At 49.8% G+C, this 17,500-nt stretch overlaps 6 protein-coding genes and 1 long non-coding RNA gene across 8 annotated transcripts in view; 6 read left to right on the forward strand and 1 right to left on the reverse strand.

Annotated features, from left to right (window-relative positions):
• LOC126572914 (glutamate--cysteine ligase) overlaps nucleotides 1–1,301 on the reverse strand; it is a 5,586-nt gene extending 4,285 nt beyond the window's left edge. The window contains exon 1 of one of the 2 annotated variants that reach the window (XM_050232634.1): nucleotides 1,067–1,301. The gene's annotated coding sequence lies outside the window, so the exon portion shown is untranslated. Of the gene's footprint in view, nucleotides 1–245; nucleotides 1,018–1,066 lie in introns of those variants that run through there. The other variant, XM_050232633.1, reaches the window with a different exon arrangement.
• A 152-nt stretch (nucleotides 1,302–1,453) lies between these two features.
• On the forward strand, nucleotides 1,454–2,833 carry LOC126572936 (uncharacterized). The gene is made up of 4 exons (XR_007607976.1): nucleotides 1,454–1,562; nucleotides 1,653–1,886; nucleotides 1,993–2,556; nucleotides 2,647–2,833. It is a non-coding gene; the product is annotated as an uncharacterized LOC126572936 (long non-coding RNA).
• A 667-nt stretch (nucleotides 2,834–3,500) lies between these two features.
• Nucleotides 3,501–4,770, forward strand: LOC126572924 (keratin, type I cytoskeletal 9-like). The gene has a single exon (XM_050232652.1). The coding sequence runs from the start codon at nucleotides 3,638–3,640 to the stop codon at nucleotides 4,697–4,699; it is 1,062 nt and encodes a 353-aa protein (XP_050088609.1). The 5' UTR covers nucleotides 3,501–3,637; the 3' UTR covers nucleotides 4,700–4,770.
• Nucleotides 4,771–6,170: 1,400 nt separating this feature from the next.
• LOC126572926 (uncharacterized) lies at nucleotides 6,171–7,270 on the forward strand. The gene is made up of 2 exons (XM_050232654.1): nucleotides 6,171–6,294; nucleotides 6,362–7,270. The coding sequence occupies exons 1-2, from the start codon at nucleotides 6,237–6,239 to the stop codon at nucleotides 7,192–7,194; spliced, it is 891 nt and encodes a 296-aa protein (XP_050088611.1). The 5' UTR covers nucleotides 6,171–6,236; the 3' UTR covers nucleotides 7,195–7,270.
• A 2,917-nt stretch (nucleotides 7,271–10,187) lies between these two features.
• Nucleotides 10,188–11,138, forward strand: LOC126572933 (pupal cuticle protein 36-like). Its single transcript, XM_050232666.1, has 2 exons — nucleotides 10,188–10,331; nucleotides 10,411–11,138. The coding sequence occupies exons 1-2, from the start codon at nucleotides 10,262–10,264 to the stop codon at nucleotides 10,722–10,724; spliced, it is 384 nt and encodes a 127-aa protein (XP_050088623.1). The 5' UTR covers nucleotides 10,188–10,261; the 3' UTR covers nucleotides 10,725–11,138.
• Nucleotides 11,139–13,275: 2,137 nt separating this feature from the next.
• LOC126572930 (uncharacterized) lies at nucleotides 13,276–14,269 on the forward strand. Its single transcript, XM_050232662.1, has 2 exons — nucleotides 13,276–13,416; nucleotides 13,476–14,269. Exons 1-2 carry the CDS (start codon nucleotides 13,356–13,358, stop codon nucleotides 14,018–14,020), a joined length of 606 nt encoding a protein of 201 aa, XP_050088619.1. The 5' UTR covers nucleotides 13,276–13,355; the 3' UTR covers nucleotides 14,021–14,269.
• A 687-nt stretch (nucleotides 14,270–14,956) lies between these two features.
• On the forward strand, nucleotides 14,957–15,674 carry LOC126572934 (uncharacterized). The gene is made up of 2 exons (XM_050232667.1): nucleotides 14,957–15,096; nucleotides 15,177–15,674. The coding sequence occupies exons 1-2, from the start codon at nucleotides 15,027–15,029 to the stop codon at nucleotides 15,476–15,478; spliced, it is 372 nt and encodes a 123-aa protein (XP_050088624.1). The 5' UTR covers nucleotides 14,957–15,026; the 3' UTR covers nucleotides 15,479–15,674.
• Nucleotides 15,675–17,500: the final 1,826 nt, after the last annotated feature.

Genomic DNA, 17,500 nt, shown 5'->3' on the forward strand with positions numbered 1-17,500 from the left:
CCCCGATGGTTTCAAACACGCGATCTATTCTCTCTGGCCGGATCTACTCTCCTGCGCCACTACTTATAGCCAGAGAAATCGATGCCAACAATCGCACATCGATTACCCCGTTCGACGGACAGTGGTCTATGCTTTATGTTTTCGCTGACCATGACACTGCAGTTACCATCGCAACCGTGGCTGTGAATTACACCAGTTGTTGGCCAGTGGATAGCGACCGGTCTGGCTACTAGGTTAACACTTACGGCCACTAATCGAAATGCAGAACACTCCACTGAACGGGTGGATGGCCGAGATGACTCGTCGTACCGCACACGGTTTCACCGAGATTGCACAATTTTACTTTGCTGTATTTTTGTCCGTCGTTTCCGAGCAGGGGGTCCGTGCTGTCGCTCGATGGTGACACAACCCCGGTGGAGTCAAGAACAAAAAAACGGCGGAACCGAGAGATAAACGTGGTTCTCCGCACAGCAAGGCGCGTGTGAGCCGCAGCACGGTTCACTAAATACTACTTTTTTAGTAAGGAGCTCGACCTGTAATGGGCCGTGCGCCGGCTGGGAGGACGTTATCTATCTACCGTCTGCCGCTTCAGCGCACCCCGCCTCGTCGGTACCGTAGATTACCGAGCAAGTAGTTTCGCTGTTCTTTTTCCGTCGACTCCAGCAAGTGGCACACAGCAAGCGGTTTTCGAGGACGTCATCCGACACCTTCAGCGATTGGTTGACGAAAAATGCAAGTAATTATTGATGACGAAATGCGGTTGAATGTTCGCTGATCTGCAGGTTTACGTTCACACGTTTCTTCCCATTCCACCGGACGGGCAATTTTAGCCACACGGCACGCGTGCGATCGCTGTTGTTCTTTTTTCAGGCCGTGGTCGCCGTTACGAGGATTGCGAAATTCTTCCTGCATGCACACCGGAAACTCCCGGAAACTTTGAACCACTGGCAAAAGTGTTAATATGCGTTTTTACAGTACAGCTGGAAGGATGTTAAAATGGGAGCACCCATTCTGGGACACGGTGTGGGGGGACGACGAACCGGCGAACGAAACTAGGGCTACACACCTCTTTCCCACCACCCCCGAGCGCGATTTTCTGGACTTGGTGTTATCGTGATCGGTGGGAAGGTGCAGGAGGAAGATTCGGTTCTCCAAACACGCAAGTCACTGCCGGGTGATGTCACGTTTAATTTGGAGCGAAGATCCGCGATGAGTTTTGGAGATAAAACCCAAAAAATCACAAATACCTCACGCACAAAACACATGCACTAGCCGCCGATTTCAATCCTTTACCCAGCTGGCCGCGCACGACCGTGAAATCTCAGCGCCAAACAACAACCCGGAACATGCACAGCACGTGGTGTATGAAGGGGCAAAGCGGGTCCTGAGTAACGCGTAAGTGCTTTGTTACTGCGCCCTTTTTCACACAACAACAAAAACATCCGCGGCCGGAAAAAGGACTTCATTCCGGTCGATCGCCAGGACTTCCATCGACGGTAAGACGCCAAAAGGACTCATCGGAGGAGTATACTCCTTTCTTCGTTTAAAATGGGTCCCCGGAGGTGAGAATGAGAGATTGAAGTGTTGGCGGACCGAACCGAGAACCAAGAATTTTACAGTTTCAAATTGACCCCTTTAACTTTCAATTTTAGATGCCTCCGAAGAACGGAGGACCGAAATGAGAGTGGCGCGTGTGAGAAATGGACCTGATGGGTATCCGAGGGCCAGAGGAATCCGGTGCCCTGATATGCGGGCCCATTTTTTCAGTGTCCTTATGCATGTCCTTCCCTCCGTATAAATGTGCAGGGACTCTTTGGGTTGCGTTTCTCCGCCAATCTGCTTCGCGACTCGAGGATTTATATCCTTTTTACTTCCAGGAAGGCCAGGTATTAAATATATTATCCAGTCCAAATCTGATATTAAATGAAAACAGACCAGGTTTTAAGAACGGCGGCGAATAATCGTATTGCCTTTTACTATCCTTCTTTACAGTTTCGCCAGAGGCATTTGCATTTCTATCGTAAAATTGCGATAAACTTTTGGCCCAACATTCTCAGCCAGATTGCGACCATAAATGTATTTATCAAAAAGATCTTTACCGACAAATATGGAAATGCAGACGATAAATGCATTCAACACACATAAAATGTGATCATCAGACTACAAGAATAACGAAAAACCGGTTATGTTCTGCTAAATTATCGCTTTGCACACGGCAGAACTCATCTTCAAAATCTCGCGTAACAATCGCAGAACGTAAAAGGGGGTTCCGTTTCATTCACCCCCTCCAGCGTTGTTCGATTTGGGTCTAATTCCTGAACAGGTCTTGGGCTGCCCATTTTAAACAGGTCTCTGTTGTATCGCACGATCTTTGGAATCAGTATTGAAACGACAACGGTCCAGCGACACCAGAGCGTTCCAGAGAAGCAAAGAGTTTACCCTTCCTGCCGAAGATGCTACTAAGATTGTCGTGCTTGGTTCTTGCCCTTGCGATCATGCTGGTAATCACACCGGATCGTGGAGTATCAGCCGGGATTCCCCATCGAGTCCGTAGAGGTACGCTGTCTATAACGCAATAAAAAGCTTAATTCAAGAACACATAGTACCGTCTTATCACTTTAATGTTTCCGCTGTCTCCCATTTTAGCCGGAATTTCCAATGATGCCGAAATCCAGGGTGTACGTGAGCTACCACCAACATTTAGCGTCGTTCAGCCGGAAGTATTTTTCGTGTCTTATGGAACCGGTAACTTCAGGGATGACGTCAAAATTGCGCCCTCACTTCAGCGATACATTGCATGAGATTAACATAAAACGCACCCAGAATATGTTGGCAATAAAATAATGAAAACGCAACACGCTTTCGTCTGTTTTCTGCCTATTGCTATCTCGAAACCGTATTTATTGTTCGTTTTCAAGGAACACGTTTTAAATAACAAACCAAGCTAATCATAAGCCACCATAGGCTATCGGTTCACGTGCTATTCAACCAACGATCGCATTAATACAAACGTATGCATGCAAAAGTTTTGTGTAGTTGAAGATGCCTTCCGGAAATTGTCGTGCATATTCTATTGCTTCACGAAATACGATTCAGGGCCAGGGCCAGGGCCGTCCAACGCTCCGGTTGAGCTAGCCGGACCGGTTCTGCGTTTGTGACAAATGTGTATCATCCGTTAGCGCGTACTAGTACGGCCGGCTTTTAAACACGTTCCAGTAGCCCGCGTCCAGTGGAACCGAAACCGGCTGCATCGTCATTGCTCGTAGATTGTTGATCTCGAGCCGAGGTGCGAATGTTCTTCGGGATTTCCCGCCATACCCTCGACGACGATGGTGTGGGCCACCAGGTAGCTCTGGGTCAGCTCAAGGAAAAGTAGGTAGTCGGAATTTCCCGGCCACAGCGAAAGCAACATGGGCCACATGGGTGCACGACGATCGATCGTTCCCTATCAGCTGTGTTGGTGATCTTGGGTCGTCTATATAAGCAAACAACATACCCGTAAGCACGTAGTCAATGCTCTCTCGTCTTAATCGCAAGTCGCTAGCATTTCTCTAACCGCGCACGGAGTTCACGACAGGGCAAGGCAGCGGAGGGTCTTCCAGCGGAGCGTCTAATCTCATTCGAAATCATCATCATCATGCAGCGGCGTTTCGTGTGCTACGTGGTGCTTCTCAGCACTAGTGTTGTACTGTTGGCCCAAGGTTATCCCGCCGATCTTGGGCACGGTAGCGGTAGTAGCAGCAGTAGTGGCAGCAGCAGTGGCAGCAGCAGTGGCGGAAGCGGTAGTTTTAGCAACGCTGGCAGCAGCGCATTCGGAGCAGGAGGCTTCCCGGCACTGCCACAGTTTGGTCTGCCTTTCGCGGCCGTTCCTTTCCCTCAACAGCCACTCGTTGCGGGAGGGGTAGCGCAACCGCACAGTCCTGGATGGAGCCCGGATGTGTTCGGTAAAACGGGACCATTCCCAGGCCATTCTGGTAGCTCCAGCAGTTCGTTCTCCAGCTCATTCTCCTCGTCACACGATGGCCATACTAGCAGCGGATCCAACTCCCAGTCGCAATCCATGAGCCATGGTGGAGCGAGTGCGTCGGGCAGCAGTGCCGGAGCCCAGGCCGGTAGCCACGGAGGGCATGGTGGCTCGGGAAGCGCTTCTGGTGCCTCATCGGGTAGTCAAACGGTTCAACATGGCCACGATGCTCACAGTGCCTCGGGAGCACAGTCGCAATCCACCTCCCAGCAAGGACATGGCCACGGAAGCTCCGGCAGTGCGGCTGGAGCGCAATCGCAGACGGTACAGCAGGGCCACCACGGACATGGCCAATCGGGAGGACACGGAGGGCATCATGATGGAGGTATCGTCGGTAGCGCCTCGGGAGCACAGTCGCAATCCACCTCCCAGCAAGGACATGGCCATGGAAGCTCCGGAAGTGCAGCTGGAGCACAATCGCAGACGGTACAGCAGGGCCACCACGGACACGGCCAGGGAGGCAGCTCGGCAGGCGCTCAATCGCATTCCCAATCGACCAATGTACATGATGCCCATGGACATCATCAGGGTGCAGGCCATCATGGAGCAGGTCACCAAGGACCAGGACAGCATCACCAGTCCACTGGTGAAGGTTACGGTGTTCGAATTAGCACCAACGAATCAGAGGACGGTAAGGTCAAGAAGACCGAAAGTGAGGCTTGGGTGTGGAGTTAAGGATTAGGCGATCGAGATTCTCAAAACGCTTCGAGGCAGAAGAATAAAGTCAAGACAATATGATACTCATACGCACCGTTATGGTAGTCAATTTAACGCCGAAATAACAGATCCTCTGCTAGTTCGTCCACAACACAGCGATCGCGCTTCTATCATAGATGGTGTAACCTATAACATGGGGTTATCAGTGACCGCGAGCGTGCCCGCATTATCAGTAACAAACCAGCAATGCAATGATCACCAACACGAATAGCAATTTTTGGAAAATTTCTTTGCAATCAGTGTCAGGGCTGCTAATCCATCAGCTTGAGCTCATTCGTCCGATCGTTCTCTTCACTTTAGAATGTGTTTCGTGCTGTTTGTCGCACTGGCGTTGGCCATATTCGAAGCCACCGTTAGCGTTCCGGTACCACAAGGAGGAGGATCACCAGAGGCTGGAGGAGTGAACGCGGGAAATACTTGGTTCCAAGGGATTCCCAATGGTTTTGGTTTCGGAGGTCAAGGGACTTTCATGCCATCATTACCCAACCCCTTCGGACAGCAGCCATTCCAAGGAGCAGCCGGATTTCCGGGTTCCTGGTTCGCCAACAGCCAGCCAGGAGCAAACCAACCAGGAGTAGCTCAACAGCAAACATCACAACAACCTAGCACTGGTCCTGGTGCTGGTACCGGTGTTCCGGATCAGCAGCAGGGCGACGGCTTCGGTGTCCGCATCAGCACCGATGAATCATCCGACGGATCAGTGAAGCGAACGCAGAGTGAAGCCTGGGTCTGGAATAGCTCAAAATGATGGCCAATCGCGTCGTAAAGCAAAATTCATAAAAAAAAATCCCTGCCATCGCTGATAGATGATTAAGATCGATCGATCGATCGCTCGATCGTATCGCACACATACGGTTTGCGTTTGTTTGTTGCTTGGTTTTCAGTTTTTTGCTCTCCTCTCCTCTGGATTTCGGGGTTTCTCCCAATTTGCACGGGTCACGAAGGCATTTCTCATCCGGATGAGGAAAAATAAAAACAACATTTACCACAATCGGCCTGGCCTGGTCCGGCTTGCAATGACTTTTAATTCTCATTCAATCGCCTTCAATCCAATCACCTCATCAAACCTGTCCAATCCCTGTACCCTACATACGGGTGCGAGGCAACTCGCAGGATCGGGGAGGACGGTTTTTACGGTGCGTTGTTTAATCCCCGCCAATAGCTTCTCGCACCCCAAAGATCGCCCAATACATCATCAACACGCTCGATCCGGGCACCGCATGGAGCCGGTGGAGCGAGTGCAGATAAGAGTTTTGTTGGTGGCTGCTGCGGCGGGATGCTGCTTGACTGCGACTGCGGGGAGGATTGGCACGAAACGACGATCGCGCTAGCCTCACGATCGTGTGTGTAGGTCGCAATCGTCTCTGCCCCATGACGACGGTCGGTTAAAAGCGGAGCGCAAGGAGCGTAATTGATTCAGCATCGAGTGGGTTCCTCTAGAGCACGGAAGTGTTTGTCTGTTTATCCCCAAAAGGCGTTTTGTCGTAGTAGTAGTATGACTTCATCGAAGGTCCTGCTGATAGCAGCCTTCGGGCTTTTAGCGCAGTGTGTTGGTAAGCCTCTCGGTCGGTTGGTTGAGTCCTGGCGAACTGTTCTGTAACGATTTCGTTGTACCAACAGCTGGCTACCCCAACAATGGAGGCTTCAACTTTAACCAGTATCCTCAGGCGCAGGTAAATGCCTGGACACAGGCCTGCCGTAGCTTCCAGGCACAAGCGTTGGCCACCCAGGCCCAGCAGAACCAATTCTTCGCGAATACGTTCCCAGCGGTGCAGCTACCTCCGTTGCCGTTCGCCGATGTGTGCTCGCAGGCAGGATACGGTAGCTTCGGTGGAGCAGGCGGAGTGGCCAGCGCAGGAACCTTCTCCCATGGTGGTGCTGGTGGCGGTGTGACATCATTTAACAATCGATTCGGTGGTGATGATGGCTACGGTGGTGGTGGTGGTGGCGTGCAGGGAGTTAGTATCAGCAGCAGCACAAACGGTCACGGTCAGGGTGGTACGGTGGTGTCTCACTACGGAAATGGAGGAGCTACCACCAACTACATCCCTCATGGACAACACCAGTCGAGCTTCAGTAGTGGTGGCAACGGGGGCGGCTTTGCCACCGCGAATCGCTTCGGAGGAGGCTCCTCCGGCCACGGAGTGAGTGTGTCCAGCTTTGGCAGCAATAACGGTGGTCAGTTTGCATCGGCTAACCGTTTCGGTGGATCATCCGGTGGCCATGGCGGTGGTGGTACTACACACTACGTATCGACCAGCAACGGTGGTGGTACGGTCGGTTCTTATGGTCCGAATGGTGGAAGTTTCGCTTCAGCATCCCGCTTCGGTGGAGGAGGCTCTGGTGGTGGTTATGGTGGCAATGGAATCGCGGTTGGTAGTAGCGTATCATCGACCAGCAATGGCCACGGTGGAGGATCGGTCCAGACGAGTGTGTACAAGCAGCACTACTAAACGAACGAGCTAAGGCACGGTGCGCCAGCGCCAGATCGGAGATGCAATCGGGTTCTTAAAACTAAGCCAATAAACATAACGATTTGATTGAATCAAAGGACGAACTTTCCTTCCGGAGTTTGTGTTGTAAACGATCTTATCTTCACCCTTTCAGAAAGGGAAACAGAGCAACAGAGTACGGTCGTAATCTAACGAAGGCAAAGCTCAATAGTCCTACATCTAACATTAAATCGAACCGGATTAATGCGATAATAATCTAAACCACGAATGAAACGGGAGCAACTTGACTGAGATTTGCATATTGCTGACCAGGCAAGTCCACTTGGTTTACAAAGGGATATTTTATTTTGCATATCTCACACGGCACCGCACCGGAGATACTACGCAACATCCGTACGCAAAATAGAGCTCACACAGTTTGCACGCATATACATTAGAGTGTTATCTTCAGCAAACCCCAAAAAGTGTCTACATATTACATAATGCTGTTGTGTTCATCTAAAGACGTGGGAACAGTCATTAAGATAAGATCCAAAATTCTGTGGCAGCGTTGTTGACGGAGGATCGATTCGAAGACAGACCGAAAAAAAAACAACGAGTCTACATAAACAACAATCTTTGGGATCGGTTGTGTTGTCTTCCGTCTCGGCGGAACGGCGGAAACGATACTGCGGTCCCCGAGTAAAGGGTGGAGGTTTGGGGGCCACGGAACGGAACCGGTTTTTGCTGTTCCTCAGCCGACCGGCGCGTGGCGTGGCGGAGTGAAGAAGACGCAACCCGAACCTGCCGATTTTATTTGTGCAAAAAACTAAAATCAACACGCCAACACAAACATCTTCACGAAGCAGTGAAGCAGAATCTTCACTCGATCGGCCCCACTAAGACGATCCGAGTCGAAATGTGCGGGATGGGAGAACCGCGAGAACCGGTATAAGGGATCTAAGAGCTCGAGCTGGCTAGCTCGAGACAAAGCCTTTTCAAGAACGGTCGTGGGATGGGATTAATTGATATGTCCCCTGCGGTCTGCATTACCTCTGTGGCACTGACCACAGAGTTTTTTTTTATCAATTTATCGATCACTTAGCGTTCAGCCGGTATAATTTCTTGCTCGTGATTTTGCGCGTACACTACGGTTGCATTAGCACAAAAGTCACCGTCAGTAAATCCCCGGCCCGACTACCGAGAGAAATTCCCACTACTCTATGTTCGTTTGCTCACCGCCGAGCTTACAAAATATTTACTTACTCCCCAAATGTGGCACTAAATTCGGCTACCCTGAGGCCACTATTTGGTGTTGCAGACGCGGGGAATCCCGCAACAGCTACCATTTTGATCGCGCGACGATATCACTCGACATTCGGACCGGTTTTTATCGATCGCACACAAATCGTGTCCCATGCTGCACGAGTTTTCAGTGATTCTATTGAGTTTGGCCATCGAATTTCTTCTCCCACTACCATCGGCGTGCGACTTCCGCTCCGTGAAACAGGTTTTCGTTGGACGCACCCTTTGCGAACCGCTGGACCGAGTCAGAAAAGGGTACTCAAAAGCATCGGAAACTTACAGACCAGCTAGATCCGGAACTAAAACGACCAAAAACCCTTTGCCATCTGTCCTCTAGTTACTGCTGGATGGCCCATTGTCTTGGCAGCCTTGAGCTGTGGTTGTGTTTACATTCTGGTGTGATCAGCCCCGAGAACCATCGAAAAGTTTGCTCAAAACAAACTCCAAATCCTCGTTGACTCAAGTATGTTCCAGTGGTACTACAGAAGGGCACAGGCATGTCCATTACATTGGTCGCCTCTTCGAAAATGTTTCATCTTAGAGAGTACGTGTTGTTATACAATACGCCGCCAAAAAACTTTCGATAGCTTCACCTCAGACCATACTGGGATCAGCTCTGCGGCCACTGTAGCAGCTTTCTCTCCCAATTCTGTACTCCCCGGTATTGACAGAAACGGTCCACCAAAAATAAAAAACAGGATAAAACTAGTTTCTTCGAAGACGCCGAGCGTAAAAAGGCCACCCAGCCTCCAGAAACGGAAAGAAAAATAAAATCACTCTTTCGATCCAAATCGATCGCGATCATATTTGCATAGACCACTTAAATTTGGCTCTCACTCCTTCATTCGTCCATGGCCCACTACTATGCGCCACCGCATGATTGGTGATCATTAGTGCATCAGTGTGGGGACATTCGTTTCAGCAGCAATTCAAAATGATTTCTACATGTTCCGGTGGAGGAACTCTTTGAGTTGAAAGTTAAATTGCAAAAAAGCCGGTTTTACGATAAAAAGAGTAATGAAACGACGAAGCAAGCCACACATGCAAAAGCAAATAAGGCACGTCGCATACTTTGATGAGTAAATTTGCCCAAAAAACCACTACCATCCTGGTGACAAACATACGCTAATGTTTAGCGACGACTTTCGGCATTCGGTCACCGCCGGCGGCCAGCATCCCTAATGACCGGACCTGGCCATTGCTCCCACACACACGTACAGAATGCGTGTAAAGTGTTGATCTCGTGAAGATCCAACAATCGCTCGTAAAAGCAAACCACGCGAACAGACGCGGATGGTGGCAGAGTCTGGCTTATGTTGTGTCTCGGTTTCTGGAGACACCTGAGTTTGGGTGCTGCGGGAGGGATGAGCGAAATGCAAAATGTCCCCGAGCTCTTTCAGAGTGTGTGTGTGTGTGTGTGTGGGTCAGCCAAAAATGTGATAGCGCACCACATATCGCGCGACATTGGGGAACTGGGAAAACTGGTCTTCCGCACCGGAGATCGTTTCTCCTCCACCAAAAACCCACCGAACGAATCCCCCAAGGCCCTTCTCGCGAAGAGCGTTCGTTCCCTAGCTCACGGCGCCACCAGCCGAGAGGGGGGGGGGGGGGGGGTGGTATCGTGATAATGGGAGGCGACGACAGTTCGTCCGTCGCGATATATAAAGCGACCCGTCTGCCGGTGCTATGATATTATTCGTTCAGCAAAAGCTCTTGAAGCAGCATCCCTTGTGCTTGTAGTGTTTGAAGTGCGTTGCCAGCAGCAAAAACCCGAGATTCCAAGATGAAAGCCATGGTCTGTGCTCTTGTTCTGGCCGCCGTGCTGGCCGTTGCCAACAGTGCCCCCTACCAAAGTGAGTGATCATGGTCGCAAAGGTGCCATTTCTCGGTCTCGGTTACTAAACGTTACCCTCTCCCCCCCCCCCCTCACAGTTGCCTACCTGATCCCGGTTGATGCTCCGGTGGCCCGTGTGGCCCGCTCGGCTCAGTTCAGCGGTAGCGCGGCCAACGCCGGTGCTCAATCCTTCAACGCTGGAGGCTTCCCCGGTTTCGGAGGCTTCTCCGGATCGGCTGCTAACGCTGCATCGCAATCGTTCAGCCAGGGTGGCGGATTCGGCGGTGGACTGTCCGGATCGGCTGCTTCCGCTGGTGCCCAATCGTTCTCGGGTGGTGCTGGTGGTTTCCCCGGCTTCGGAGGCTTCTCCGGATCGGCTGCCAACGCTGGTGCCCAGTCCTTCAGCGGTTAAGCAAACCGACACCCGTTCGCACCCGGTAGAGCGTTCGTTCCAGCCCGAGACCATGGAGCGACACAACGCCACAACTCTACAAAACTTTTAACAGCGCTGGTCAGGAATCGAAACACGATCCGAAGACTCCTGCCATTTACTGACGGCCTGGATTACGTTCTAGGAATCGGTAGTCTGTACAAGATGCACGCACATGCAAAAAACACTCATGACACATCGGAGGAAAAAAACAGCCTGCAATGTCCAATAAGTCCCACGGTAGTCGATTGTGATACGTTTGGAAAGATTAAAATTTCCGCCTTTTTTTCCGTTAATCTTTTGAAGATAGCATATTTTGTTCTTGTAATACTGCCTCTGTCCGTTGGTGATACTGTGTTCAGAGACAATCGCTAATAAATTTGTCAACTTTCTTAACGAAACGAAACAAACGAACGTGTTCATGCATGCGATATATCACAATAACGGAACGAACGACGATGATACGTGGGTTTGTCGCTTGTCGCTGTTGAAGTCTTTCGTCGCTGTCGGGTTTATCGCGTCGCCAGACGTCGTCTGCCTTCTTCTTGTATGATATGCAAACTTGTGATTCAACCTGTTGCCGATTAAAACAAAGAATTTATTTCATTCTACTCAATAACAACAATGAGCTGTTTCTTAGAATAAACATTCAATTCATTTAAACACCCCATATGCACGTTAAATATGTTTGCTAAAGCGTTTTAAGCGTTATAAGATTCAGCTTGAAGCCAGCAAATTGTGCGACGTAGCTTGTGTAGCTGCGTAATACCATCTGCATCTGGCTAGCTACAAGTCCAGCTCATGGCTCTGGCTAGTCCAGCACATCTCCGACCCACCAGATGTTTTATTTTATTGATCTGCATATCATAAAATGAGATACCTTATACGGCTCGCATCCTACCCGGCTGGTGTTGTTCTCGTCTGCGAATAGAATTTATGACCTGCCGCAACATTCAAGGTTATGCGAAACCGGGGGCAGAGACGAACAATCATCGCGAAACAATGACAGAGCCAAATGACCAAAAAACCGTGCTTCGTGAAGCAATTAAACCAGGAAACCCCCGGCCCGGAGTGCGATGTACCTCAATACAAGTCTGGTGCAATTCATAATACAACTCTCTGTGCTATAAAAACATCACCAACTGACTGCGGCTGCATCTTGAGTGCAGAGCTGCAGCGAATGTCACACTGCGTGGCTGACCAGCCGGAAGGAACTGGTTTATTCGAAGGGAAAACCCTCTACCCGGCGATAATCTCCATAAACAGTCTGGGCCTGGGGAAACCCCTTGTCTTCAAGGGGAAATGAACCCGGGACCGAAAGTTGTTTGATTTGAAATCGATCGTGAACCGTTAATTGACTGGCGACGGAGAATAAAACAGAACTGACGGCATAGTTTAGCGATTTTCCACCGAATGAAAAAAAGACTCAATTGGAACAATTTAGGAAAAATGATAACGATTCCTTGTTTTTTTGGGCATGCCACATAGATAATGACATGATCGCACGAATTCAGGTCATAGCAAGCAGAACGATACAACGATCCGGTTAGTGTTGGAAGGAAAGGAAAGAAAGAAAGTAAAGGCCAAAGGGTGAAAATAGATCAAGACTGCTGCTACAAAGACACCCAGACGCCAAGATGCTGCGCATCTCTTTCTGCCACGAGTGACAGGCGAGGCCACACCGAGCGAACACCACAAGAAGGTGTCAGCTGCCTCCAGATCAGATTAAGGTTCTGGTTCCAGGGCGCAAAGCAACAACAAAAAAAATAAAGGGAATTGAAGCTAAGCTTCACTTTTGGTCTCTTTCGGTTCCCATTCTTCCTACACGGAGGGGCATGGGGGGGGGGGGGAGGGCCTTGCCAGAGAAAGCCAGCCAGCGTGGAGATCGAGAATTGCTTACATCAATCATCGCATCGTGCTGAAACACGGGCCCTGACCACAAGGCAAGATCCCTTGGCGTGTCTGACGGGGTCAGAGTTGCGCCCCGGTTCTGTACGATATCGACCCCCCGCCCGCCCACCCCATGCGAGAGTCCCGGGGACCGACATCCCGTTCTCTCACATTACACAAGGGAAGACATCACTTACCTCCTCTGTCCCCCTGGTTGCCCTGTATGCTGGTACCACGATCTGACGATCAGGCTTTTGAAAACTGGATTTCTTCGTACAAGTGAAGCGTCCATCAGCAGCAGCAGCAGCAGCAGAAGAGGTGCTGCGGTAGGCTCTGCGTGATCCCTTGTGGCACTGAAGTTGCTGAATTAGCTGCTGACTCACAGTCGTGTAGCACTAGAGCCGGGCATCAAATAATGTTGATGATCAAGGTAAATGGCGTATCAGGGAAGATTGAGGGAAGATCCGTCCCTGTTGTTCATTAGCACCGTCCGCACCGGTGTGTGCTGTCTCATGTCGGTCCTCTGCTTCTCCTTCTCCTCCTCCTCCTCCTCCTCCTCGCTAGTTAACGTGTCTTTGGCCGGGCGGTCCATCAGCGGTCCATATAAATACTGCCAGGAAGCAGCATAGAGGGCATCATTGCGCAACCAAAAGCCCAACTGCGCAAACGTCTCTATAGAACTCGGAACTTGTGTTGTCTAGTGTGGCCGAATAGGAACCGAAGATGAAGTCGTTCGTAGTTGTTGCCGCCATCTTGGCCACCGTTGCAGCCGCACCGTACCAGCGTAAGTAGCACCAGCCTGCCTGGCGGAGGCAGTTCTACAGCGGTTCTAATCCGTTACAGTGATTCTGCTGGATGAAGCCGACCTGCCGATCGCACCGATCCGTGTGGTTCGCGCTGCCAATGGTGGTGAATTGAGCGGAAGCGCGGCCAACGCCGGTGCCCAATCGTTCAATCAGGGCGGTGGTTTCGGAGGATTCCCGGGACACGGTGGCTTCGGAGGGCTCTCCGGATCGGCTGCCAACGCCGGGTCTCAGTCGTTCACCTCAGGAGGTGGTGGTGGCGGCCATGGCGGTGGCTTCCCCGGGTTCGGAGGCTTCTCGGGATCGGCGGCCAACGCTGGTGCTCAGTCGTTCAACCAGGGCGGTGGTGGTGGCCATGGAGGACACGGTGGACTGTCCGGTTCGGCTGCTTCGGCTGGTAGCCAGTCGTTCACCCAGGGTGGTGGCCACGGAGGCCATGGATTCCCCGGGTTCGGTGGCTTCTCCGGATCTGCTGCTAACGCTGCCTCGCAATCGTTCACTCAAGGTGGTGGCCACGGTGGGTTCGGTGGTGGTTTGGCTGGCTCGGCTGCCAACGCCGGTGCCCAGTCCATCGTCGCGCACTGAAACCCAGCCTCGCCCTCTGGTCGAACGGAGAGGTGATTGATCAGCAAACTCCAGCAACAAGTACAAACACCGGGCGGACGAACACCGGGAAAGCGAACGGGCTTCATCTTCATCAATACTCCTCAGCAGTCTATTTGTGATATTGACAACGACAACCTGAACACCACGGAAAAGAATGTCCCAGCTTGGGACACTAACAGTATTCGAAAAAAAACAAGGAAAACAAAAACGCGAATAAAATAACAAACGAACCGTAAAAAAAAGTACAATCCATTTCGAATATGTTTTACGCTCGTCTCCGTTACGTTCTGATGATTGATTGTCCGATGCGTCCCTTCCCATATTCGAAGGTCCTCTGCCTCTCATACGTGACGAACTGTCGCGATCGGTGGGTTTTTTTTGGTGTTGATTAAAAACCGTGACATTGGCGTGTCCTTTGGGGAGGTTGTGTTGTGTGACCTGATTTGATTTCGGGCTCCAAAAAAAATATAGCTAAATGCGATTATGCCAGCAGCACTATCAGCTGTTCCGCTTAGCATGAGCTGAACTGGCCGAAACCGGTCGGAACGGGACAAACAAAATCCTTGATAACGGTTCTGTTGTCGAAGCAATATAAGACTACGATGGCCGTTAGAATGGCAATTTAACGTGGAATATAATACTAACGAAAGGTATCGTTAGCTGGTCGAAAACGGATCTATGATTGAACAGCGTGATGATGATCGATTTTGTTTGGTCTGAGCGCATTCGAAGGGGAAGTACCTTTCCGTGGCTTATCCCTGGGAATAACCAACAGGTTGAAACTTTCTCAGCAGATTTATGCAACGCGCGCATTTGGTGCGTTATCAATCGCGCTGGCGTACGCTGCCTCCTTGTTGACTGATAATGGGATGGGTGTGGAGGTATAAAATGAAACCGAGCCACGGTCGACGGTATCAGTCCTAGCTAGCCAGTAGCTCTCACGTTACGCAAGCGTTGTCCGTTGCATTTGTACCACTTGTCCAAAATGAAGTCCCTGGTCTGTCTGCTCGCACTCGGTGCCTTGGTTGCTGCGGTGAGCTGTGCTCCTGTGCAAGGTAAGAGCGCTGTTTGTGGAGGAGCGCTTTTCGTTCGCCCTCGGAAATCTAATTTAAGCTTTTTTCATCCTGACGAGCAGAGGGTGAAGCCCGGGTCAGTCGCCAAGTTTCGGGTTCGGCGGCGAATGCTGGTGCTCAGTCGTTCAATCAGGGCTTTGGCTTCCCGGTCCACGGTTTCGGTGGGGCCTCTGGATCGGCTGCTTCGGCCGGTAGTCAATCGTTCACGCAAGGTGGAGGCCACGGGTTTGGAGGCTTCTCGGGATCGGCGGCGAACGCTGGTGCTCAGTCGTTCTCGAGTGGTGCCGGAGGACACGGATTCCCTGGCTTTGGAGCAGCCACCGGATCAGCTGCAAATGCCGGTTCTCAGTCCTTCGGAGGATAAACTCCGGCGTGTTCCGTACGCTATGACCAAGTATTAAGACCTTGGAAGGATTATGTCTTTCGATGCTCTCGGTTTTTGGCCTTTTCATCAGGATTCCACTTCAACATCATAACCAGTCTTACGAGTTAAGCTTCCGAACCGGCTAGTGCACGGTGCCAAGGCGAAATAAATCAAAATATGTAAGAAGAAAATTACGCACCTTCGAGTAATTACCAACCGAACCGAAAGAAGGATGACATTAAATTCGATCTGCGTGTATGGCGACTTTTGTGCCCGTTTTTTTTTTGCAAAGTCGGATTTCATGAATATGCAACACTCGGTATCGGGTCTCGGGCAACATGGGCAGCAGCAGTTTCGTGATTGCAGCATCATTAAAATCCAATAAAGGGATGGCCTCGCCCACAGCGTCTTCACTTTTACGGGACAGCTTATGTAACAGCGCAACCTTTGTACCTTGAATGGAAGTGTTAATGCATGCAATCGAGATTTTTGGTGTTGAAAGATAACGAGCAGCAAGCCATGCGATTGTGAAATTAGGAAGAATCTGCGAAAAAGTATTAAAGCTCAAAGTTCGCTACTTTGGGGCATGTTTTTCAAAAACTACCGAACCGAATCTAAATCGAAAAATCGGAAAATTAGAAAATCAACGATGGGCACCGGAAAACACGTCGATCAATTCAAACACACGTTCTAATATTAACTCATACTATTTTAATTTTATCTTGTATGACTCGCATGACCCGGTCTCCTTCTTCAATTCAGCCAAGTACTTCCGCCTCTCTTCCCGCGCTTCGGCCAGCACCGTCATCGCCATGCGTAATTCTGTTTCTTTTGTTTCTCGGGTATTTTCATCTGCTCCTCTCTCTATTGCGTTCTTGAGTGATATGTCGGCTTTAAACAACATTAGTTCTGCCAAGGATACCTTCTCTTCGGTGGGGTGGATTTCCCGTAGAGGCCTTGGTTGCTGCTTTTCACGGTAGCGCCGAAACTCTTCCGCAACTAGGGCCCTTGCCTCGGCAATACGGCGTTCTTGCATGCTAGCCTTTTTGGATGGTCTTTGGAGGCATCAAATAGTCATGACACGGGCTACTAGACGAGATGCGTTAAATATATTCTGTTCCGTAAATTCCGTGATGAAAAATTAGATTTTCCGTTCTGGCTGGTACTCGATATGCTACCTGTTGCAGAGGAATTGTATTGCATTTTTTCATCAGATTTCAAGATTATTAAACAAATCAGCTTTGGTCCAAATCGAATGACTTGCCCGTTTAGCGACGAACCCGGTTGATCACGCTGTGATCAATTTTTCAACTTATAAAATCTGCCAAAAATCGAATAATAGGAATTTCAACAAAAACTCGACGAAGCTACCTAGATAAACTTATAATTTATCTAAAAGAATATTGATTTCAATTTTTCGGATGACTCATTGCACAGCTACGATGAGCACCGGAAAAAGTATCTTTGCTACGAAAAGCGTACCAAAAGGTTATGCCACGGATTCATTTTTCAATGAATGTTGCTCAAAACAATACCAAATATTCTTCAAAAGTTGTAGTATAATATGCAATTTACTTGAAAACATTAAGTTGAATGGTTACGTCACAAAAGTTCGTCAAAAATGGGCCTTTTTTTGGCCCGAAAATACTGTAATCACCCCTTAATGGAAGCCTGTTTCAATTCAGGAAACTGGTCAAGTCATCAAAAATCAATTCTAAGTGCAACAGCAAAGCATTGTTCACCTTAAGGACGCGATTTGTAGACAAAATCATGGGAAATTTTCGGAAAACGGCGGAAAATCATTCAAAAATCATTCGTTGAATCATGCAAAAACCCAATGGAAAAGAGTGCCATAAGAAACGACAAACAGCGAAGGGTTGGCTTGTATCCTCTTCAAAGAAATATTATTTTCCGTAATTTTTCTTACCCATATTTTCACAAAAGCGAATAGCGGAAGTGCATCACGATTTGTAGCACGGGAAAATTTAACATACAAAAATTAAACGTGTTCGAAACATTGGT

The sequence above is a fragment of the Anopheles aquasalis genome, chromosome 2 (genome assembly GCF_943734665.1).
Source record: "Anopheles aquasalis chromosome 2, idAnoAquaMG_Q_19, whole genome shotgun sequence".
Taxonomy (NCBI): Eukaryota; Metazoa; Arthropoda; class Insecta; order Diptera; family Culicidae; genus Anopheles; species Anopheles aquasalis.

Bases quoted from the DNA above. Each gene is read 5' to 3' on its own strand.
- LOC126572924 (XM_050232652.1), top strand. From the start codon at position 3,638: ATGCAGCGGCGTTTCGTGTGCTACGTGGTGCTTCTCAGCACTAGTGTT.
- LOC126572933 (XM_050232666.1), top strand. From the start codon at position 10,262: ATGAAAGCCATGGTCTGTGCTCTTGTTCTGGCCGCCGTGCTGGCCGTT. The intron at 10,332-10,410 runs GTGAGTGATCAT...CCCCCCTCACAG, and splicing joins CAACAGTGCCCCCTACCAAA to TTGCCTACCTGATCCCGGTT.
- LOC126572926 (XM_050232654.1), top strand. From the start codon at position 6,237: ATGACTTCATCGAAGGTCCTGCTGATAGCAGCCTTCGGGCTTTTAGCG. The intron at 6,295-6,361 runs GTAAGCCTCTCG...TTGTACCAACAG, and splicing joins GCTTTTAGCGCAGTGTGTTG to CTGGCTACCCCAACAATGGA.
- LOC126572934 (XM_050232667.1), top strand. From the start codon at position 15,027: ATGAAGTCCCTGGTCTGTCTGCTCGCACTCGGTGCCTTGGTTGCTGCG. The intron at 15,097-15,176 runs GTAAGAGCGCTG...CCTGACGAGCAG, and splicing joins GAGCTGTGCTCCTGTGCAAG to AGGGTGAAGCCCGGGTCAGT.
- LOC126572930 (XM_050232662.1), top strand. From the start codon at position 13,356: ATGAAGTCGTTCGTAGTTGTTGCCGCCATCTTGGCCACCGTTGCAGCC. The intron at 13,417-13,475 runs GTAAGTAGCACC...AATCCGTTACAG, and splicing joins TGCAGCCGCACCGTACCAGC to TGATTCTGCTGGATGAAGCC.